At 50.3% G+C, this 23,370-nt stretch overlaps 8 protein-coding genes across 8 annotated transcripts; 1 reads left to right on the top strand and 7 right to left on the bottom strand.

The window, feature by feature from the left end:
- Positions 1-34: 34 nt before the first annotated feature.
- Positions 35-646, top strand: F9C07_2233314 (hydrophobic surface binding protein A-domain-containing protein; the record flags this gene model as incomplete). Its single annotated transcript, XM_041286130.1, has 2 exons — positions 35-379; positions 458-646. 2 exons carry the CDS (start codon positions 35-37, stop codon positions 644-646), a joined length of 534 nt encoding a protein of 177 aa, XP_041146891.1.
- Positions 647-914: 268 nt separating this feature from the next.
- On the bottom strand, positions 915-2,672 carry F9C07_10253 (major facilitator superfamily domain-containing protein; the record flags this gene model as incomplete). The annotated part of the gene is made up of 5 exons (XM_071507372.1): positions 915-1,438; positions 1,501-1,978; positions 2,029-2,073; positions 2,119-2,311; positions 2,368-2,672. The coding sequence occupies 5 exons, from the start codon at positions 2,670-2,672 to the stop codon at positions 915-917; spliced, it is 1,545 nt and encodes a 514-aa protein (XP_071366727.1).
- A 316-nt stretch (positions 2,673-2,988) lies between these two features.
- F9C07_1600424 (uncharacterized protein) lies at positions 2,989-4,871 on the bottom strand. Its single transcript, XM_041292459.2, has 4 exons — positions 4,524-4,871; positions 4,104-4,476; positions 3,942-4,059; positions 2,989-3,894 (listed from the first exon to the last, which is right to left on the bottom strand). The coding sequence occupies exons 1-4, from the start codon at positions 4,692-4,694 to the stop codon at positions 3,432-3,434; spliced, it is 1,125 nt and encodes a 374-aa protein (XP_041146889.1). The 5' UTR covers positions 4,695-4,871; the 3' UTR covers positions 2,989-3,431.
- Positions 4,872-5,709: 838 nt separating this feature from the next.
- Positions 5,710-8,740, bottom strand: F9C07_10255 (cellobiose dehydrogenase; the record flags this gene model as incomplete). Its single annotated transcript, XM_071507373.1, has 10 exons — positions 5,710-5,903; positions 5,950-5,992; positions 6,041-6,270; positions 6,323-6,414; positions 6,461-6,509; positions 6,556-6,825; positions 6,877-7,369; positions 7,419-8,243; positions 8,306-8,484; positions 8,542-8,740. 10 exons carry the CDS (start codon positions 8,738-8,740, stop codon positions 5,710-5,712), a joined length of 2,574 nt encoding a protein of 857 aa, XP_071366726.1.
- A 930-nt stretch (positions 8,741-9,670) lies between these two features.
- On the bottom strand, positions 9,671-12,233 carry F9C07_2069137 (alkaline-phosphatase-like protein; the record flags this gene model as incomplete). Its single annotated transcript, XM_041292449.2, has 2 exons — positions 9,671-12,074; positions 12,145-12,233. 2 exons carry the CDS (start codon positions 12,231-12,233, stop codon positions 9,671-9,673), a joined length of 2,493 nt encoding a protein of 830 aa, XP_041146887.2.
- A 4,399-nt stretch (positions 12,234-16,632) lies between these two features.
- F9C07_10258 (putative flavin-binding monooxygenase) lies at positions 16,633-18,641 on the bottom strand (the record flags this gene model as incomplete). Its single annotated transcript, XM_041292448.1, has 6 exons — positions 16,633-17,099; positions 17,153-17,791; positions 17,861-18,179; positions 18,230-18,309; positions 18,374-18,496; positions 18,557-18,641. The coding sequence occupies 6 exons, from the start codon at positions 18,639-18,641 to the stop codon at positions 16,633-16,635; spliced, it is 1,713 nt and encodes a 570-aa protein (XP_041146886.1).
- A 422-nt stretch (positions 18,642-19,063) lies between these two features.
- Positions 19,064-20,837, bottom strand: F9C07_10259 (putative luciferase; the record flags this gene model as incomplete). Its single annotated transcript, XM_041292447.1, has 4 exons — positions 19,064-19,648; positions 19,703-20,016; positions 20,070-20,681; positions 20,735-20,837. 4 exons carry the CDS (start codon positions 20,835-20,837, stop codon positions 19,064-19,066), a joined length of 1,614 nt encoding a protein of 537 aa, XP_041146885.1.
- A 279-nt stretch (positions 20,838-21,116) lies between these two features.
- On the bottom strand, positions 21,117-23,312 carry F9C07_1599963 (amino acid transporter). The gene is made up of 7 exons (XM_041292446.2): positions 22,997-23,312; positions 22,927-22,940; positions 22,797-22,869; positions 22,410-22,741; positions 21,792-22,348; positions 21,565-21,708; positions 21,117-21,487 (listed from the first exon to the last, which is right to left on the bottom strand). Exons 1-7 carry the CDS (start codon positions 23,161-23,163, stop codon positions 21,401-21,403), a joined length of 1,374 nt encoding a protein of 457 aa, XP_041146884.1. The 5' UTR covers positions 23,164-23,312; the 3' UTR covers positions 21,117-21,400.
- Positions 23,313-23,370: the final 58 nt, after the last annotated feature.

The raw sequence follows: 23,370 nt of genomic DNA, 5'->3' as shown, positions 1-23,370 counted from the left end.
ATCTTCAACTGATAGAACAAAGAGTAATTGCAAAATGTACCTCCTTCAACCACTCCTCACCTTCCTCCTCCTAACCCTAACAACCTCCACCCCAATCCCAACCCTCACCCACGACGCAACAGCCGTAATAAACGACCTCACCAAAATCACCACCGACCTCTCCGCCCTCGCAAAAAGCATAGTAGCCTACAATGGCGGAATCCCCGCAGCACTAGATATCCAAGTGAAAGAAATGGCCGTAGAAAGGGACCTTGATCAAGCAACGAGGGACACCACCGCTGCTACGCCGTTCACGGTGAGTGAGAGTGCAACCACGACGAGTGCTTTGTTGGGGTTGGAGCCGGATATTAGGACTGCGCTTGTGACGTTGGTTCAGAAGGTATTTCCTTTTCTTCTTTTCTTGGGGTCTATGTTATTTTTGAGTGAAGGGGAGGGAGCAGTGTTAACATGGCGTTAGAAACCCCTCGTCGATGAAGTGAGAATAGGTGCAATTGTGAGAATGAATTTAGTCAACCTTAGGACCAAGACGGGGACTCTTTCTACGGCATTGCAGAATAAGGCGACTGCGGTGGATAAGGATACGCTGGCTACTAAGACGACGGAGTTGGATGCCGGGTTTGAGAGTGCTATTAAGGCTTATTCTTAGTTTAATTCTTGTGTTTATTGTTCTTGTGGAGAATTGTTGGTTTGTTTGGATAATGCTTTGCTTCTCAGTCTCGCTTCCATAGTAAATCAAGTCAATTGAGCTGCTTTTATATAACTACCACAAATCATGAACCCACACGTATACCAAACATCAACAGAAGACTATTGCACACACTCATACCATCCCAACCACCAACCCATCCTAACCCCAATCCCAAACCCCTCTATCCAACTCTTAGTACAACCTACCCAGTAAAAAAGACAAAAAATCACCCCGTCTTAAACCTCACCGGCCCAGCCCACCCCCTCAACTCCTTCCCCCTAACCTGCAACACCAAAACGATCAAAACCGCCCCCGCCACAATACCCGCCATCGTCCCAAACTGCCTCCTCGCCCCCTGTTTCCCAGCCCATTCCACCATAAAATAACTAACAATGAACCCACCAGTCGTGCGCCCAAAACACACCCACGCAGCAACCTCCCCACTAGCCTCCGGGTAACTATCAAGCACGTAAGCATTAATGGCGACGGTAACGATCATGACGCCGAAGACGTAGAAGCCCCATCCCAGGGCGGTCAGCATGTAGTGGTATGCGCCTTCGAGGGCGAAGCCGAGGAGGATGATCCCGGCTAGGATGAAGGGGGTTGCGAACCAGATGGCGAGGAGACGGGCTTCGGGTTCGAGACGGCCTTGGTTGCGGTTTGTGGAAAGTTTGGCGAGGTAGTCGTGGAGCCAGTGGCCGGTTAGTTCGCCGAGGATGGCGGCTACTACGGGGGTGAAGTAGAAGAAGCCTTTCTTTAGTTAGTTTGGTTGTTGGGGGAGCGATATATGTGATTTGTGTGTGTGTGCATACCGATTTGCTTAGGACCGAAGCCGTATAATGGGCCTACGAAGATAGACAGCGTCGTGTTGACGCCTACCACCCAGGCGAAGGTAAGCATGTAGTAGATCGTGGATAGGAACACCACCGGTTTCATAATCACGGTGATGGGACGCATGATTGCGTCCTTCGGGGTATTGACCATGTATCCGCTCCGCCGTTGCTGGATGCCCAGCATGCGTTTCCATCGCGGGGCATTGGGGATGAGGTCTGGTTGAATGTTCTTGCGATCATAGTACGTTTCCTCAACGAAGAGTATGATGGCAATTAGACACAGACCGGTTTCAATGCTGTATAGACCGAAAGCCCATTGCCAGACCTGGGTGTTTGTTATGAAGGCCGCGAACATCGGGCCCAGGTAGGGCGAGAGGATGATGGATCCAGACCAAATATTGATCTTGCGAGCCTGTTCATGCAGGAAGAACATGTCTTTGATGAACATGAGGCCACCCTGTTAGGGTCAGGGTTTATACACAAACAAAGAGGGTCTTGGCCACTTACGCCTTGTGCAACCGTGGAGAAAAATCCGTTAAGGATTCGGGCAGCCTGACTTGTTAGAATTTATCACTGGCCTTTTTTATATGGACATACCATGAATGATTCGAATGATTGCGCTGCAGTGCACCAGATTGCGGTAGCAAGGGCCATCAGCACAAAATAAAACAGCACCGGCAGACGGCCGAAGTATGCAGACAGAGCCACAACGATGGGGCCGCCAACACCTAACATAAAGATATTACCAGCCTGAGAGTGGTTGACATGGTCCTCTGTCATATTCCACTGTCTAGTAATGATTTCAGTTAACATTGCATGTACATATGCCAATGAGTAGATTCTTACTTAGCTTGCTGGAGAAGCGTAACCGCACCGGTGGCACTTCCATAGTCCGGGAGAAACGCAGTAGCCGAGATAACAAAAAGGATAAGGTTCTTCCTGAACGGCGACCAATTGAGCGGATCATGGGGAAAGTTTGTGGGCTGCGGAATAAGCACGGTTTGGCCATCATCCGTGGTTTTTAGATTCTGATTCTTGTTACGCGGCGTGTAAAGCATGTAGCCTTCGCGCTCTCCAATCTCCTCCAAATCGACCACGGGCCGGTCCTTCTCAGTGTCTGGAGTCTCTGGCGATGAGTGTTTAGCATCCATTGCGATGTCTCTGAGGTATAATTCTCACAACTATGGAGGTGATGACCCATGAGCTGGGAGGGAAGGAAATGAGGAAAAGGAGGAAGGCGATCATGCAGATCTTAAGCCTTTAGTTATAAATTGATTCCTTGTGCTGCATTTTCTCTCTGTGACACGAAAGTCAACATGGTCGGACAGTGAGCTGAGGGTCACTGTGCCAAGTTCCTAATGCATCTCCTCTGCGGTCTAGGCGCAGTATTACAAGTGTACGTTAGACGAACACAGAACGATGAAAGACTTGAAACCTCACGGAGATGATCTGAAGTATACCTCTTGTGGGAGGTTATGGTTGAGCCGGAAAGTTAGCACGGTCTAATGTCTATTATGAAACGGGAATTCCGAGTGTTGACCAAGAAAAGCTGGAGACTACAGGCTGCCCGCAGTGATCTCTTCATTGTTTCAGCGGTTCAGCCGTCGAGCGTAACATTCGCCGGAAATGACAAATACTGAAAATCTTCCTAGAATATCTGGCCTCTGTAATGATAACAGACTTACATGTTCGCAGGTAGGCTGTATTGGATGCAGTAGCGTGGCATAGCCAAGATAGTCAAACGGTTCTACAGCATGTAAATCCAGAGACCATAAGCACAGTCTCATTCTAAATAGACAAATCATATTTATGAACAAATCATCCAGATGGCAACCCACAAACATCAAGTAACTCAGCCCCCCAAATGTGACAAATACATGAGCCAATGGGAAAGATTACAAAATTAGTTACTAGAAAGTTCTGCGACACAGAGGCTCGAATCCCCGTTGATCGACATCCACATCAGACTGAATATGAATCTCCGTCGTCTTCATTATCCCCTGGCTCGTCTCCTCGTTCATGATAGGGTCCTCACTATCACCATCACCCTTGTCTCTTCGCGCAGTAGCCCAAGCATCCCCATAAGTCCCTAGGGCGTAGTCTAGACTGCGACCACCAAACTGTGCATACCCTTGGCCGCGCCCATATGGGTTACCGGGGTGAGTCCGGGCGCGGGCAGTATTGCGTTTAGAAGGGCGTTTGTGGAGCAGGATGTTGACTAAGGGTGTCATGGTGGGGATGCATGCGGCGAGAATAATCAGATATTGTTCGATGGAGGTCCATATTGAAAGGTCAACCGTGTCCCACGTCAAATAGGCTCGTTCGGTCAGTGAGGAGAGGTTGATGGTCTTGACAATCGCAGCGGCCATGGCGCTGCTTGATCAGATCGTGATACAACTACCGTAGAAATAGATACTTACACGATTCCCAGCGAAAGCACGCAACTCAACCCAATCTTGACTTTACGGGGCATCTGCAGTCCGGCAATCGTTCTTAGTGGATAGATGGCGAGCGCGAAGTCCGAGAACGCGGAGGCCGCTACATGATCAGTAACATAGCGAAGCAGGAAAGCCAGTACGTACATCCTTGGAAGAAGGCATAGTTCTTCTGCACCGTCGGTGACCAGCATGACCCTTCGATCTTATTAACCCACAGTTTCTCGGTGGGTGTACATTGGCCATACATGGTGTATAAAGCCATCGTATTGATTATGGTAAGGAAGGTAATCCCCCCATAGATGACTATTTGGTGATGCTTGACCTTTCGCATGATCCGCAACAGAAATAAGGCAACGGATGTTTTACCCCAGTTCGTCGCCATGACATGGAACCCCTGCGACATCCAGTTGAACTTGCCGCTCAGGATGCACTGTGTCTCACTGAGTTCAGTAGTATGTCGTCCGGTACCATAATGCACACTGATGGTGGATAGAACGCTTTCCACAGTCGCGCAGGCCTGCCACTGTCAGAACATGCACATTCCTTAATCATTGAAAACCCTACCATGGACAGTACAATAAATGCGTCATCCCACCCTAGAGGCCGAATTACGCGGGCACGAGTCCAGATCCGCAGTGCGACTAGAACTGTGCACACACTGAACAGTGGCCACGCAGCGACTTTGATCACCCATTGCCGATTCTCGCAATTGCTTGGTGTTGTCGTATCGCCCATTGTAGTTTAAGACAAGATATTTGGAATTGCAATAGAGACTGAAGCCCTGCAGCAGGGAGCTCCATGTCTAGCGCTGACAGGGGCTCGCCCATAAGTCGACTTATAAAAGTCCAATTGCCGACTGTGTGCTGTGCTACCTCTCTAACTTATTAAGTATTGGTGGCTCAGTAAAATAAATCTCAAGAGCTTTTGTTCCATTTACTAGATCTAGACCAAAATCCAACTTCTCTCGCCAAGAGACCGCAACAGAGGATGGCTCGGTGAGATTGGTCCACGTTCCATTAGGGCACGGGGTGGATTTGGAATTAAAAGTAACATTGGACCTACAAAGCGGCGGTAAAGGACATCTCTATTCTAGTACAGTTGCACAGGCAGGGAACCTTTTTGCTTTGAATTGCAGTATATAATGGGCCAATGTGCCACCCCAGGTTCCAGCAACGTTACATCAGTTTCAGGTAGCGTAGAAGGCGGGCTATTTGGATAAAGAAAAATGGAGATTCGAGCACAGGGATCGATCCTTATACTGTGAGATCTGTGTCCTGTAATGATCCCCGTCCGCTGTCGCATTCAACAGATAGAGTCATGGCATGATCTATCAGATTAACCGACAAGGGCTGAAGTGACTCGCAATCTGCAGCTACCCGGTGGCATACCACTAATATTCATCCAGTTGATTCTTTGACAGAAGCCAGGGTTTCGGGATGCTCCAATTGATCAGATACTTTGTCTGCGCGGCTCAGTATATAGGACCTGTCACTGTACAGGATGTGTATATTGTGTATGGCGTACCGCCTGAAGAGGATATAGTCGCTATGATCAAGCCAGATAGATACGTACACTGGCAAGACTAGATGATCCTGACTGGGTTGAAGAGTATTAATGGTGGAGATGTTTGCAAAAAGCACAAAGGGTGAAATGAACTGCATTTCCAGTCTTATTGCTATTTATACAAAAACATGTAATAACCAACAAGATAACAGTTTATAGAACTCAGCGCAGTGAGGCTATACACCCATCACAGCGCAAGAATCTTTTCAGCTGCATGCTCCGCGACCGTGACAATGTAAGCCGAAGGATTGGTCGTGATCATGCCCGGGAAGATACTAGCATCCACGACGAACAGGTTGTCCGTTCCATAGACCTTCGTATTCAAATCAACAACGGCGCTACCTCCAGTACGGCCATCATCTGTACCTATTTTGCAGGTTCCTATAATAATTAGCGACGTAATTGCAAAAACAAATTCGTAACTCACCCATCCAGTGATTAGCTCGGCGTGTTCCGGCAGTGATTGGCATCTATCGGTGTCAGTTACGTAGAACATGCTTCCAGAACTCAGCACTCACAGTCTTGACAAACTCGGCAATGGAAGTGTTCCGAGAAGGATAGTTCCAGGTAAATCCCGTTCCGTTCAGGGCCATCTTCAGGTTCTGGATTCCCTGGATCACAGCATTGACGTCGCTCTCGTCCCGCAGGAATGGCAGCGTCGAGACCACAGTGTCCAGTCCCGCCGTGATGGTCATGCGGCCACGCGAGGTTGAGCCGCGGCCGAGGTATTGGCTAATGGTCATAGCGTCTACAGTGTGGTTAATATCTTGCAATAATCTTTCACAAAATAGTCAACGTACGTCCGTCAGGCGTATCGTGACCGCCTTCCACACGAGCAGTCCACTGTATCTGTCGTTTAATGCCATCAGAACCGGTGACTTCGTCGAAGATTCTACAAACGTTAGTAACATGACGTCTCTGGTAGACGGGCAACTTACATAGGACCAATGTTAGGCGCAGCCTGCGCGAAGATCCCGGTGCGATCGTCTACGCATGTTAGTGCTGGACTGTTCGTTGAAGCATGACTACGTACTCAGATAGCTCGTCGCATCACTCTCGATGGGGGTCTTGTATGCTGCTTTGAAATCATAGAAGACAACATCAGGGTGGGTCACCACAACATCAGTCTGCAAACATCTTATTAGCATAATAGCAACCTCTCCAGTACGCTTGACACTCACATTGACATGATCGACCAAGTTCTCGCCAACTGGAAGTTCGATCCACTCAGATTCAGCAATCATTGTCTCTCCGTCAGTTGAGTTCTTCACAATGGACAGCTGGTCCTTCGGGCCGATACCACCTATACGCCATTAGCAATAACTCCCTAGCAATATCATCAAATGAGACGTACTTCTCATAAGGACCTTTGGCGTTCCAAATGTTCCCGCAGAAAGAATGACTCGACCCGTATTGGCAGTTACATTGACGGTACCCGCGTAGCCACCATTGAGGGTCGCCTCGACCTCAACTCCAGTGATACGTCCGCCTTCACGAACAACCCTCTTCACAGTCGTGTTCGACCAGCGGGCAAAATTATCTCTCTCGCTCGCCGACACCAGATACGTCCCCATGGGCCCTCCACGCTCACCACCAGAGAACATGAATGGTGCGTGGCCAAAGGTCTTCGTTTTCTGGGCCGGGACATCGTTGAGGGTGACGGAAGACCATCCGGCGGATTGCAAGCCATTGAACAGTATATCGGCTCCTTGCTGGTAATAAAGCTTTCCATCGGTGGAGGGGGTTGTGGTTCCAGGGATTCGCGAGAACACGCGGTCCGCGGGAGCCTGCATGTCGGACGACTGCCATCCCTCGGGGAAGTTGTAGTCCCAGTCAACGGGATTTGGCTAGAGATTGTCAGTACTGGATTCAAACATAGCATATGAGAACACTTACCCTCCACCACAATCCGGCGTTGACGGCGGTGCCTCCGCCCAGCACACAACCTGCCATCTGGTCGGTATCACTGCAGGCGATACCGTTGGAGTCGACCCAGATCTGGTTGCACAGCCCAGGCACATCAAATCGCGTCAGATTGGTATCATCCAGCCAGCTGGGCTTCATGGTGCCACCCCAGCGTCCCGAGGAAGGAGGACCTTTCTCGATGAGGAGAACGCTGTGTCCAGCCTCACTCAGCCGATCGGCGACAGGGATACCCCCGGCACCTCCACCGACGACAATATAGTCGTATGTAGCACCGTCAGGGACAGGAACAGGAGTCGGCTCGGTGCCGCCACCACCGTCACCAGAGCAGTCCCCGGGAACAGTCTTGTTAGCCAGCTTGACCCAGTCCTCGTAGGACACACTGGCAGCATTCTCATCGAGAGTAGCCGAGATGATACCCTGGTTGTCATGCTGCACTAAGCTGATATTATCCGGACAGGACGGGTTCGACGGGCTCTCCGTAGACTGCGCCCATCCCAGGACTAACCTACCCTTGCTTGTGGTCGCGTTTCCGGTTTGGCCATTTTGGTCCCAGGTCAGACAATTCTCGCAACGGAAAAGCAACGTAAAGTGAGTGGCATTGATGCTTGAAGAAATCTGGGTGACATTGGCATTGCCGGTATAGACCCCGGGCATGCTATAGCCCGAACCGAATCGCAGGGAGGTCAAGACCGTATCCTCGTACGGATAGGCCAAGAACAAGAGATTGTTGTTCATGCCACCACCCAATGAAATGCCACACCAGCCAGCGGACGAGGCATTTTGGGACGCGCATTGCTTGAAACATAAGAACGTTTAGCGCCACTTCAGAGCGGTCATGATTAGCTCGAGATCCTCACCAGGTAACCGATAAACTCCGTCGCATCGGTGGTCAACGCCGAACCCGGCAGGGCTACACCGAAGACGAGACCCCCCGTACCCGTACCAGCAGGTACCGACCACGTGTCAAACGTGATGCCCGTCTCAGTATCCGTGTAGGCAACCGGTGTGCCGGACTGGGCCCAACATGACTGCAACACTGCCAAAGAAAGTCAGACGAAGAGTAGCAATATTAGCTCGATAGTCCACCACTCACCGGTGCTCACTGACAGGAATGAAGCGAGCAAACGGTTAACGAGCTTCATGATGAAAAGTGCCCAAGGGTTGAGCTCCGAAGACGAATGACAGCATTTCACATCGGCGGGGTCGAGCCCTAGATATACAATGGCGCCCACGGATGACACCAGGACGAATGCCCCGATACAGATGGCTCGACACCCGGCCCGCGGATCCATATTGCAGGGACATTGCCGGACTCAAACGTGTCGTAGCTGATACTGTAGCGCATCTTGGCTCGCTGGCGTTCTCGCATATTGACTGGACGACGCAAGGGATATACCAATCGGGTTGTGGAATGCTCTCCACCAAAGGGTGCAGACCGCAGAGATGACTGTTGAAATGGCAGAATCCAGAACATTCAGCCGGTATTCGAAATTAATTGCCTATTGCCATCACAATAGAAGCACGGCGCTGGTGTTGCGGATAAATAGTTTAACATAGTCGACACCAAGAAACGGCGGCCAGACGCCGTTTCGCGACAGACACGGAGACTTGGCATGAAACGCAAAGGATGAGACATCACATTAGGCATGCTGGTTGAGCAATTAAACTGCAGACATTATTAATGAAAGGGTATAGTTGCAGAGGGATCGGCGGCTATATCAGCCATAGATAAGTACCGGCGGTCATGGGGCCGTGGCAGATAGATTACATCCTCCCGGTCCGGAAAATCTTGGCCTGCAAAATCCATCGTCAAGACGGCTGTGAAGAAAAGAGATACCGACTAGCCTCGGAATATCCAACAAAACCTACGGAGCGGGTGCCACAGCTCAATCTATAAATACCTATATATCGTGGGAGCCATCATCATGCGTATCAATTGATTATTATCGACAAAGAATATCGTAGTCTATACACAAAACCCGGTAGATAGTGTACAGGGACTCTCTCATCTAGAGAGGAGTCCTGCCGTTCCGGAAAGATATTAAACCGCCAATGCCCATGGGTCCAGAAGGGAGCGCGTGTCCTCAGCAATCATGTGTGTTTGCTTTTCCGCGCGGGATATGGTTGGGTGGTGATGCGCCCATAGGCTCATCTAGTCATATAATAAATGATATGGAAGTTCCTGTGTAGACTTCCTGATCTCATTCTTTGAAGAAGCTCACTCAACGCTTCGAGTCCTCGGAGTCGTCAGAATCCGTATCATCGGAGTCCTTGTCGTCTGAGCCCTTGTCACCCGAGTCCTTGCCCTTGGAAATTTTGCCGTCTTTCGAGATCTTGATCTGCGGAATGTACCGATAGCGGTGCCAATTATCGAGCACCCACCACTCAGTGACATGTGCGGCATCGCGAAGCCAGTCCACGACGTCCTGTCCGTACTTCTGGTCAAGTTCGTTGGCCATATCCATGAGACTGAAGTGTTTGATGGGTTTGAGTTCGATCGGATCCTTCTCCAGGTCGGTGAATCGCCATTCCAGATCGTCAACCAATGGAATGACCAAACGGAACGCCGGTCGCGCCGCCGAGCGCACCGCGAGCCAAGTACCGCCAGTGTTCATGACGGTGAACTGCCAGTTCTGTTTTCCGTCCTCTTCTTGAACCAAGGGGCGGAGCATGGACTGCCCTTCATACAGGGATAGGATGTCGCGCGCCGCACGGCCGCTGCCTTCGCTCAACGACCGCGACTCAATCAGCAAGTCCAAAATGGTCGGCACAATCTGATTACTGTTCACAGGGGTAGAAACCTCGACCGGAGGCAGTTTCGGATGCGCAAGCACAATGGGAACGTGGAAACTGCCGACATGCGGGTTGTCGTAGGGCGTGACGCCGCCGTCGTTCGGCAGCGACAGACCGTGATCACCGGCCATGACAATCAACGTCTCATCCGCAATGCCCTTCTCCTCCAGAATGCTAATAATCTCAGCGATCCAGTTGTCGCCGAACCCAATTGTATTCAGGTAGCGGTTAACGTCATTGTTGTGTCCGGTCCACGACGATCCCATGAACTCCTCGTACTCATCATGTGGCATTCCCCATGGATGATGCGTGGTACCGGTCAGGTGGGTGAGGAAGAGGCGGGTGTGGCTAGCCTCCGCATCATCAATCGCATCGCGAATGTAATCCCGTAGTTCGGTATCCGCATAGCCATAGTAGTTGATCTCCTCCGACTTGACCGGGAAGTGCTTTGAGCTGGGTTCCTCCAGCGTCTCCTTGGTGATCTTGTCGTGGTAGCCCAGAGCCGGGGTCAACTTATCCTGGTTGTCGTAGGTTTCCGTCACCGACTGCATCCACACGGAGTGCCACGGCCACGCAGTAAAGTCATCAGTCTGGTTGGTGATATCGTGTTGCTGGCTCAACGCATTAAACACGTGAGGCAGACACGGCTGATATATATGATGCTTGTATTCGCGGTTGAAGTCGGTTACCAGAGGCGTCACGCCACACAGCGTACCCACTAGACTCTTCAGCGTGTAGGTACCAGTCGTGTGAGCGTTCCGCGCGCTAATGCCACCGTACGCTTTGCGATCGGCGTGGAGCGAATCGGTATGCTCGAATCCGGCATCAAAACCGGTCAGCCACTCGGCAGTGCGAGTCAGGTTGGAGAGACGGTCCTGGATCTCGGGTGGGATCTGCTTATCCTTGTGGGATTCCGCAATGCGATTCCACATGAACGAGTCCTTCTTCAAGGGGAAGACATCGCCTCGAGTACTCTCAAGTTTTAGCATAATAACATGTTTGATCTTAACACTGTTGTCCTCCAGCACGGGACGGATGGAATCGAGGACAGGGTTATCCCGGTTGGAGATGTGCAATGGGTCCATACTCGGCGTGTAGTGCAAGGCGAAACGGTCGGTCTTATCCCAATCAGAGAATCCGGGGAGCCCCTTCTGCGGCATCCAGTCCCAACCCGGTGCGGGGTGCAAGGATGACCGCTCTTCCAGCCAGCCATAATCCCCCGGCAAGGCCGTCGTGTCGACGGGAGACTTCCGGTGTCCACCCTCAAAGAACGGTGTCAACGGCAGGGTGCCTGAGAGATACAAGTACGCCGGCGCCCACGGACGAAGGAAACGGAGGAGCAGGAACAAGGCGAACAAACCCAACACGACAAATCGACGCATGGGGGTATCCGTCCGCCTGCGCTCCGTTGGGGCCGTGCTTCCGGTCGCGGTCCCGGTGTGCAACAGATGGTCCGATTCTCCATCATCACTCTTATCGTCCAGATAATCATCGACCGCAATCTGCTCGTAAATCTCCGGGTCCGGAAGGGGCTGCCGCCGGACACTACCGTAGACGCGATGAAAACAGGGTCGCAGGCGCTCCACCAAAGCACGGATCGGCCAGGCCAACACGTGCAAGATTCCACCCGTCACCCGATGAATGAATCCTGCCACAAACCAATTCACCGTCAATAGAATACCTTCCACAATCAGGAAACCGGCCAATCCCGTCAGGAGGGTCCGCATCGCGGCGGCGTCGGCATGGAAGGATGTGGCTTGTCGCCAGTGAATTTCGGCGCCAGTCACGACGTAGAAGGAGGTATTGGAGGCCATCATTCCGGACATCATCAAACTATTGACAGCGAAGAAAATTGTTAGTTTCGGGTCAGAGCAGTCATAGCTACCCATCGGGACACACGCACCTGAACGGAATGACGATGATCGCGCCCACAACAGCCAAAGACCGCCACGGAACCCTCTGGGCGAGGGTGCGGAACAATAGCAGGATCATGACATCTTGAAAGAAAAATGTAACGCCCCAGAGGAGGAATTTGCTCACGGGGAGGGAGTGTAGGTGAGCGAAGAGATGGAGGAATTTGGCGCCAAAGAGCGAGATGAACGCGAGGGAGAAGAAATATCGGCGAGCGAATTCCCAGAAGAGATCGAATGCCTCCCCGGGCGAGGAGCGCAATTTGTGAAAGACGGGAACCCACCGCTGGCGGAGGGCGTGCAGGGTGTTGGCGAGCTTCATGACGTTAATCTAGCAGTCCAAGCGATCACCACATGGCAAGGGAAAAGGTTTCGTTGAATATGGAAGCGTGATCCAGTCTTCGACCACCAGAAAAAGGAGCTATGAAGAGATGCCCATCGGAATCGCTGGCCTGGTTGTAATTTCCGGAGGGGGTGGAAGGAAAATGGAAAGGGAATGAGAAAAAAACGACTAAATGAAATAAGAATAAACCGAAAGTCGACGGCTAGAAAGATACAAAGAAGGGAATCCGAAAGAAAGAAGTAAATCAGTCGATCAGTTGGTAGTCAGCAACGAGGAGAATGGAAGGGAAAGAAAAGAGAGAAAGTAATGGATCGTCGAGAGACAGAGAGAGAAGGAGAGAAAGTCAGCATATGTAATGTGCAGTAATGAGGAGACAAGAAACATCATCACCACTGCATCGTTTTGACCCGTACCAGAATGGAATTTTCCAAAAATACACCGAGATTTCTTACGGGCTCCTTCACTAACAATAGAGCCGCACAGCCCTGTCTGCCTTGACTCTTTTTTAATTTTATTCTTTTACTTCTTTTTACTTTTTAACAATGAACTAAGATGAGTTTGCATTGAAATTTCCTTTTTTTTCGATTTTTTCATATTTTTCACCGTTTGCCGTACCGAATTGTCCTCTTGTGTTTCATGAAACTGTCTCTTCTCACTGGCCCACCAGACCCCTTTCCTAACTAGACCCTTTTTGATCCCCTGGGCCCACTCTCCCTCAGTCATGTCATTGGCGGATACTGCTGGTTTTAGCCCCCGACCTACAGGGCTGGGGAATGGCGACCAATCAACCGTGGCGCCAAGGCTAAAGACCCTGGCGGTGCATTTTCTTGCCGTCTGTTGTGAAACAGGAGAAGGAATCCAGTGTACAGGTTTGGAATTCATCAGTCCAACGTTTGACAGAAAGCGTTCCTCCATGGGGGATGGAACAATAGCTTAGTTGACTATGATGCTAGTAGTAATCAGTCTGCAAACGTGACTGATTGGTGTCTCACCAGGTGAAATTTGGTCAGAAAAAATGTCGAGGTTACATGGCAGCCCCAAGGAATGGGGTGTAATTTATTTCGGGTATGCCGCTAAAATGAAAGAGGCAATGTGACACACGGTCAACTTACCCTTGAGCAAGTGATCAGTTTCCCTTTGGGGTCGGACTCAAGTACCCACCGTCACCAATCATTGGATCCGCCATCCGCGCCCACCTGCAGGCGGCGTTCCCCGGAGTTGACTGTTTGGGACATAGTGCCACCTGCAGGGCTTCCATTTTGTCTTCCATTGGGTTTCCTTTTTCTTTCATGTACAGTATGTACTCTGGAGTAGTAATATATGTACTGTACTTAACGATCCACTTCACAGCACAGAAAGGATGTCTCACGTCCAGCCTGCGGGGAGGATGGTGAACCGTTACCCTTCCGAAGAAGATGCTATATTTATCGACTCGACTAGATATTTCGTATGTCGGTAATATTGCTAGTCTGCCTCGCTAGAGTATAGCCAGACTTGGTTCATAAATCCATAGTTCATACATATTCTTGTCTATTTTTTAAGTTTTCTCGGATCGACTCCATGGTGATAGCGATACTCATTCAGGCAGGGTCTCAGACCACCTCTCTCCACCATGTCAATCCAGTGACATCACGAGCGCTCTGTTCCGTCGGTTCCGCTCAGGGTCTGAGTACACTGTACGGAGTACACGGTTGGACATACATCAACTTGACCAGGGTCCAGACTAACAGCACCGTCATGATACACAGAACTCTGACTGGTTTGACAGCAGAACCGGACGGCCTGACCGTGCGTTAGCGTCTGACTTCTCCATGTTGGAGGAAATCCTGTGAGCCTTTGATGGCCTTATAAGATCTGGGGAACAGGATATGGAGGGACATCCTGGTTGGTTCATGAGGACACCCTGCAGCGCCCAGAGAACAGGCAACAGTTCCTCGGCAGAATCAATGGTGGGATTCAGCCCAGTCGGGCAGCCCTGGGATCTAACCGTCGATCCGGTTGGGTGGCGGGTACAAATCCATCCCTCCTCAACCCTTCTCCCTTTCTTTGTCTTCCTTGGTCTCTTTATGATGGACGGTAGCCGTCAAATATATGTGAATGTGCTCACTCTCTATGATATCTCAAGCAGCCTTTCACACAGAGATAGGTGATTCACTGATATCGAAAAGGGGGTAAAATGGATCCCATGACTAAATTAGTCCTAATAGTGCTATCTACTACGGTATTGTCAGTATCAACATGGATGTATGTACCGTATGTAAATGACACGTACGGAAAGAATACCACCTCCCAACAGCCACTGCCAAGTGCCAAGTCGTCGGACTTGTCTCAGACGGAAGAGGAAGCGAATGGGCCATTTGCGTTCGTCGCTCGTCTCCATCCTGGCGCTCAAAGCTCTCTCTTTTGGCCCCCGTCTTGGCATGGAACGGTTGGCAGTTGGTGACATCCGGAGGAATCCTCGTCTCTGATACGAAGTACAGTATAAAAAGGAGCTGATGCGATCCTCTGTTAGAGGCGTCAGGGAGGCAGTGCTGGCATTAAGAGATAATGTCATTGAAACAAGTCTGACAGCAGCCACCCCCACCGCAACGTTACATAAGAGTCTTATCCATGAGAACAGCACAGCTTCAATTTACATCCTCGAAGCTAAGCTCCGTGGGTACCTCGTGCCATTGGGCGCCACTTGGCATCACGAGACCACCTGCTTCATGAGCTCGTATATCAAGGTTTACTTTCCTACCCTGATAAAGCAATACTCTTTCTCAACGACAAAGATGCACAGACTAATTCAAGAGATTCAATCACAATGAATAAAAATTCAATCCAACCCTACCCGATATGCAATGCAATGCAACAATAAGCAAGTAAACCCTCCAACATTTTCTCCGACCGTAAAGACACAGTCCATACCTAAAGTAAACTATAATCAAACACACAATATTGGAAAAAAAAAAAAAAAAAAAAAAAAAAAAAAAAAAAAAAACAAGACTTCAAACCACCTTCTCCACCTCAATTCCCCCCAAACCTTCTGTCTTCGGCGACCATCCGACAAAAGGGGCAAACGGACGGAGAAAACCAGCCACTCTCATTGGTATCAGATCAACCCTTTCTGCCGGGTGATGGCGACAGGGTCGGTCGGCCTTCTTTCTTTTTTCGGTTTTCGTTCTTTCTTGAGTTTGCTTCTTTTGAGTTGATTGAGGACATCTATCTCTCATCTTCTTTGTTCAGCTTGTATCAGGTTCCTATGGAGTTACCCAGACTACTCGTAGGAATTATCCCAATGCCGGCAAGCATATATATGAATGAAAATGTGGCTTTGATCGAGTTATATTTGGAATGGTCTGTCTTGTCCCGCCCTCGGGTCGGACACGTTGTCCTTTGCCTCCTACAGTTAGTATCCTCGATCGAGTAGTCTAGCCTGATTTGGTCGAAGGCTGGATTAGGTAATCAACGTAGGAAATCATGCTATCAGTGCAAGTACGTAGTATCATGATACGATTCGAGATACATTATTTCTGTTCAAATGAATGTGCATTGCATGTACGAATCTCACAGGTGAGATGCAAGTTTAATCTCCAGACTCCAGTTTATCTGGGATGAACCTACGGCGGAGATAAGCGAGCATAGCCGTATCTCCGCAAATATATATATAGTGATCATCACCAGTGCTGTGTAGGTTAACTCATCCGGAGTCGACACGGCAACATCGCAGTACATAAACAACTCAAACATATTCAGATAACTGCACAGCATCAAGTCAAAGTATCAGATCAACATCTTGACCGGGATACCGCAGGAACATCCCGATGGTTGAGATCTGATGCGTTTTCCCTTACGCAAGCCCCATGCCGTGGAAAAGTTACACGAGTTTCGTTTCTGCCTGAAGAGCTCCGAATAATCCCTTGCAAACTCAATTCACCATGTTGCATACCAACATCTCATGCCAAAACCCCTGCAGGAGTCCGTGGATATGGATTGATCAAGTAAGACAAGTGATACAATGTGAAATCGGTAAAGAAATTACATGAAATTAACGCCCTATCTACTTCCGATAGCAGAAACAGAGAACGACGGGCCACTCGCTAATATGTACTGAGCAGTCTGAGTGCCATGGATCATAGACAGAAAGAAGACAAGGTCAACGGCGCCGCTGTAAAGCTTTTGGTCCATTCATATAGTACCCACCCACCGCCAGGGCCACTCCCAGAGCGCCCAGCACTAAAGTCGAGGAACGCACGGGCAATTCTTCCTGAACACGACCGATATTGGTTGTTTTCTTGCGCTCCATCATGGACTTGCCCGTCCCCTCAATAGTATAATCCTCCCATTGCACCCGTGACAGCTCCTTCTGATACTGGACCACCCGGCCTGGCCAGTTGTTGGTGATCCGACCATTCTCCAGCTTATACCAGCTATGGCACTGCGGATCGGCGAAGGTACTTCTCTCTAACTCCTCCTGGAGGCGTTCATTGAACGCAGCTACTACATCCGACCGAGGCTGGAACACCAACGAGTCGCTGCGAGCTTTGGCACGCACGACCTCACCGATCAGCGTGCTCAGGTAACGCGACTGTGCCTCAGCCATTAGGATGATAGAGTTATGTCCTGTACACAATGAGCCTAAAATTCCCACAAGAGAAGGGTCATGTTCCACCCACCTAGATTCGTGTTCGGTCCGTACAGCATACCAAAATTGGGGAGGTCCTCAACCGTGACACCGTAGTAGGCTGCGGCCCCATCCTTCCACACATCTGACACAGGACGTCCGTTTCGCCCGTACACCTGGATGGGATGCATAAACTCGACGGAACGGAATCCCGTCGCAGCAACAATGAGATCATACTCTTGAAGGGCGCCATCAACCGTTTCGATTCCCGACTCGGTAACGCGCTGGATCGGTCGCGTCTCAAGATGCACGTTTTTCTTGTTCAATGCGGGGAAGTAGTCATCCGATGGTATGAGACGCTTGCAGCCGGGCGAGTAATCGGGGATCAGCTTATCCCATAGCTCTGGCTTATCACACAGCTGGCTTTTCATGGTAGCGATGGATATTTTGCGTATATACCCTGCCAATGCCGAGTTGGACTTGGCGATAGCATCATGGCTGAATTCGCGAGCTTGCATCATGAGGGCGCGTTTGCACCAGCGGATAGGCGGCACGTAGGAGAGCAAGAATCTTTGAAGAGACGAGACACTCGTATCGTACCGAGGGATGACCCAGTTGGGGGTCCGCTGGTACACCGTGACTTGCGACACCGATTTGGCCAGTTCGGGGACGATTTGGGCGCAGGTGGCGCCTAAATAAGTCAGTCCAGTCCAACGATCATGATAGTGACAATTTAAGAATGAAAAAGGACAATATATACCATTTCCGATGATGGCGACACGTTTTCCGGTGAAATCATACGTCCAGTCCCACCGGGCAGAATGCATCAATTTGCCGGTGAAGTCGTCGAGACCGGGGATAGAGGGCCAACTAGGCACATTGAGCTGACCAACCGCAGAAACCAGAAAGTCGGTTGTGATATCGTATGAATCGTGGAACTGGGGCTCTTTGGCCCCTGACGTGGCCACGCTGACCTTCCACTTGAGCTGTTTGTCGTCCCAGCGAGCTTCTTGCACGGTCGTATTGAAGCGGATGAATTTATAGAGACCATATTTCTCTGCAACGTGGATGAGATAGTCCTGGGCGTGTTAGATGAAACCCGAAAACCATCGATACTTTATAAACGTACCCGAATTTCCTCCTGACCCGGATGCTCTCTTGTCCAATCGGTCTTTTGCTCAAAGGAGAAGCTGTACAACGTGCTCCAGACTGGTGATGGCTTAGTACATACAAGCCAATTAATGACATGAATCAGGGACCTAGAAGCACGTACTGTCGCAGGCGCATCCCGGGTATCTGTTGTCAGTCCAGGTACCTCCGACCTGGTTGCCTTTCTCCAGAATGACAATATTACGACATTGGCTTCGCTTGATGACATCAATAGCCATACAGAGGCCTATGAGTCCGTTAACCAGTTATCCTGTAGCCACCACGCGAGAATGTAGTCAGGTATTACCAGATATGCCCGCCCCTATAATAACTACGGTAGCGGACGTATAGTCATGGTTTCCGACCGGACGACCTGCTTGAAACCCGGCCATTTTGGCAAATTTTGGTGAAACGTTGTACAGGGGATGTTTGTCTCGCACAAGCTGAGGGGGCCCATTTTTTACGACGCCAGGAATATGCAGCAAGGTCGGGGTACCGAGGTAAGGATCGGGAATGGGAGTAGTGATGAACGCACTGAAGAAGGGTTTAAGACCAATAGTGTCAGCCTAAGGTTCTCCATCTCTATGGATCGGAGCCTTAGCCTGCCGAATCAGGCTTAGCGTGGATATCGTGGGTGCGGAGGTCATGCGTTTGGTCCAATGATCACCGCCCACTTCTTTATTGCTCCTTTTATTCTTCATTCATAACTACATGGATTGTGAATTATGATTCTTCACGGATCATTTCTCCGGACACAATACTTTTTTCCACATTACAGCTATACAATCCACAAGTCGGCAATGGAGTATGGGAGCTACAGCTTGGCCACTCGGTCCAACTTCTTCAGTTCTCGTCGCAAAATCTTCCCGGATGGGTTTCGTGGAATAGCCTGCACAAATCGGACTCCTCCACGCAAACGCTTGTAGTTAATCACCTGATCACTCACATACTGGGATATAGCATCAGCAGTGCTCTGGTTACCCTCGTATCCCGGCGCCACAACCACATATGCTCGGGGCAGTTCTGTCCCTGACTGGCCGTCCTTGATACCCGTCACAGCCACATCCGTGATGGCGGGATGCCCTAGAGCGATGGCCTCGAGTTCAGCCGGTGCCACCTGAAATCCGTTATACTTGATCAACTCTTTCACTCGGTCGGTGATATAGAAGTGGCCATTCTCATCCTCGTGCCCCACATCACCAGTCTTATAATAGCCATCCTCAGAAAAGGATTCACTGTTGGCCTTCGGATTATTCAGATATCCAAGAAAGACATTCGGGCCTTTGACCCAGAGCTCTTTAGATCGTCCCGTCTCCCCCTCAACCGGGGCATACTTTGCAGTCATATTCGGGAGAAGACGGCCAACGGAGCCCAGATGGGTGTGCGTCTCGTTCCAGGTCTAGGTCAATCGTAAGCCGCGCCTCCAAGTGATTGTCTAGAACCCAACACCTACCTGCATGTGCGTACACGGAGCACATTCACTCATCCCATACGCCTGACGCACACTAAGCTTGAGCTTCTGATGCAAAGTTTGGATTAACTCCACCGCGAGCGGCGCAGCAGCGGAGAGCATCATTCGCAGCGAGCTGAGGTCATACTCAGTGATACGAGGATTGGACACCAGTTCCAGGATAATCGGCGGAACTACATATGCGTAGGTGATTCGATGTTTCTGGATGGTGGCGCAGAATGTATCGAACTGAAACCGGGGCATGACGAACGTCGACAGACCGAGGTAGACGGTATGATTCAGGAGGTATGTGATACCTATTCACGGGTGTCAGATCTGTTTGGCTTCAACATTATCGGATGATCAATACCGTATATATGAAAGAAAGGCAACAGAGCCAGGGTGCTATCGCCCTCGCCGTGCAAGCCTCCATTCCATGCCAACACGCCGTTATCGACCGATGCGGTCTGCAGCAAGTTTGCGATCATGTTGCGATGTGAAAGCATCACAGCCTTGGGGAGACCGGTCGTGCCGGATGAGTAGACCAAGAAAGCCAAATCTTCCGCTGGACGGTCAATCGGGGCCGAATGTGGCCCATTCATTCTCCCGTCGTGGAAGTCATCTTCTGTCAGTTCATCCAGAAGTAATACGCGGTCGCGGGGGATATTAGCACGTTTGGCGGCCTCAAAAGCCACCGGAGCTCGAGCTCGCTGTGTTACGAGTGCCCTGGCTTTGGTATCTTGTAAGGGATGCAGCAGCTCCTCCGCGCGGTAGTTAGGGTTCACCGGACAGACCACGCCACCGATCGCAAGGGTACCCCAAACAATCGGTGGCACATCAATAGAGTTATCGGTGAAGACGACTAGGACGTCGCCTTTCTGCCATTCCCATTTTCGACATAAGGAGTGGCCGAAGGTCAGCGCCCGTTGGCGGACTTGCGTATACGTGAGACACCGCTCAGTGTCAGCGGCGGTGAACAGAACTGGAGAGTCAATAAAAAGTCTACTGCGCAGATTACTCTAGGGCCGAAGGTACCTTTATCAGCCGGATATGGCCGATCAGGTCGTTCGAAGAGAAAAGACCAAAGGTCGACATCCGGAATGTCGACCGAAGGAAATGGGGAGGATACCACATCCATCGTTAACAATGGTTCAATCTACTCTATCGGTCTGGCAAAAACAACGAGGACCTGTTATGCAGCGGCGATGTGATATATATAGCGTCAGATTCGACGCGCTCTTATCACCGATTCACATGCAGAGCAATAAATAATATGTCGATCATTGCCATGACTGGCGAATGAGTAATCACTTCCTTCACGCAAGGATTCGACGCACAAATTCACTAGTTTGAAACAGATCAGCGCTATCGATCTATATCACAGCCTAATATACCCCATACGTGTTCAGAAATCTCCGAAGCCCGAACAACAAGATCAACTTATTTATATCTCCAGACTCTAGACCTCTATACAAGAAATACAAAAAAAGATACAAGCATTTAACAGACATCTAGAACACGCTCAATGCAAGTCTATAGTTATAGTATATACATGACCATCAGAATCAGCATGTTCACAATCGTAGATCATCCATGCAACATGTCGCAAATCGTCAGACGCTGAAACAGAAACCCAACCCTAAGCGAAAAACCAGATAGATAAGATAATATAAAATTAATGCCGTAAGTAATAGTCAACGCTTAGTCCGCGTTGTTGGCGCAGGTGAAGCTGGCCCGGGAGCTGTCGTCGTGGATCGCCTTGCCGGAGGCGTACAATCCTAGACCGCACTGTGGGATAATAGTTAGTATACCCGTGACTAGAAGACTATATAAATGGTAGGGGAGATAGAGAAAGGGTCACATACAATAGTACCACCAATACCAACAATGAGGAAATTGAGGATGGTGAGGGCAATCTTGCGAGGAGACGAGAACCAGTAACCCCAGTTCATGTGCAGCCAGTACACGCCACTCAGACCGTAGGTGAACCAACTGGCGAACAAGGAACTCTGTTTTGGATATCTGTTAGCAAAGCCTTTCTTTCCTGATCTCTAAGCAGGACGATGCAAGAGTGAGGGGGAAAACCACATACAATCAAGCTGACAATATTGGTGAAGCTGGGAATACCCTCGCCGATAATCCAAGCGATAATCCAGCAGGTCACACCAATAGCAACCCAGGAACCAACGGAGACGAAGTCGCGCTTCGCCATGCGGCCGGATTTCCGGAAGATGCGGACGTAGATGTACTTGAGACCGACGTGGCCGTTGACGACACCGGCACCGATGATGGTGGGAATGGCCACACCGTAGGCGACCTTCTTGAGCACGGGACCGGCGGATCCAAGAGCGGGCGAGGCCACGCCGGTGCCGACGTAGTAGTAGATGACGGTGGCGGCAGTGACGTAGAGGACGATCTCGAAGCCTTGCAGCAGGCAGAGAGCCTTGGTGAAGTCCTTGGGTTCCTCCATCTCGGCGATCAGACCGAAGAAGGCGACGTGGGCACAGTAGGCGAAGACAATGTTGGTCACAGCGGTGAAGCCGTGGTAGATGTTTGTATGCTGGGTGGCGTAGATGCTGGTGCCGCCTTTGTATTGGACGCCGACGCCGATCATGGTGATCATGACTGCGGAGAAGATGCTAATGAAGGCTACAGGAGTTGGTCAGTTTATTGCGTTCATAATTTAGTCGGGTTTCACAGGAAGACATACAGGCAATGGAAATGTAGGTCATGTTCTTGATCGTACGGGGCAGAGAGAGGACCAAGCAGATCACCATGCCCACAATACTGAAGACAATGGAGCAAGTGCCATGGTCGGTGATCGTGTTCATCATGACGGTGAAGGTGACGATGTGACTGCCCATGATAAAGATAGAGAACAGGATCTGGCCCAGACCGAACAGTTCACGGCCGAATCGGCCCATGAGGATTTCACCGGCATCGGCCAGGTTGTGAATGTGCGGATGCCGCTCGCGGAATTGGCCAATGACATATCCAGTGTAAAGAGCGAGAATACCAAGACCGACAATCAGGATGAGCGCTCTGTCGACGAAATGTAAGAACCAGGTTGTGGACGCTATATTGTGGGAGGACTCACGGAACAAAGCCCAGCGTGTCAAGAGTAGCAGGAAGGGACAAGACTCCAAGGGAGACTGATTCGGCAATCATGACTAGGATTGTTAGCTACGCGATCGAAGGGATGGGTCTCGTTCGACGGCTAAACATACACATTCCACATTGCCTGAGACGTTAGTCTGTCACCGTTGTCCAATGCATACGAGGGGGTCCGCAACTTACCACCACTTCAGCGTCTTGTACTTGACCTCCGCAGTTGCCTCATTGCCAAATGGGTCATCGACAGGGGTGTTATCCAGTTCCGCCTTCAAATCATCGTCCGCATACATGGGGTGGCCATGCTTGTCCTCGATTGGGTCGGACGGTGGAGGGACGCCTTCCATCAACATCTTGACGCGACTATTGCGGGGCGAGGAGCGTAGGAGAGTATAAGACAGTCAAGTATACTGACAGCCAAGTTACCTTCTCCTGTTGAACGCAGAGACGGTCAAGAGTGATGAGATAGAAGAATTTCAAAGGCCGTGGCAGACGGTATAAGACTATCCTCGCATCCGCCGAACACCGGGGCTGGGAGATAAGCGCAAAAGATGTTGAGA

Source organism: Aspergillus flavus, chromosome 4 (assembly GCF_009017415.1).
Source record: "Aspergillus flavus chromosome 4, complete sequence".
NCBI lineage: Eukaryota > Fungi > Ascomycota > Eurotiomycetes > Eurotiales > Aspergillaceae > Aspergillus > Aspergillus flavus.
Note: the sequence above shows the minus strand (reverse complement) of the source record. Positions and strands in the feature narration are given on the sequence as shown.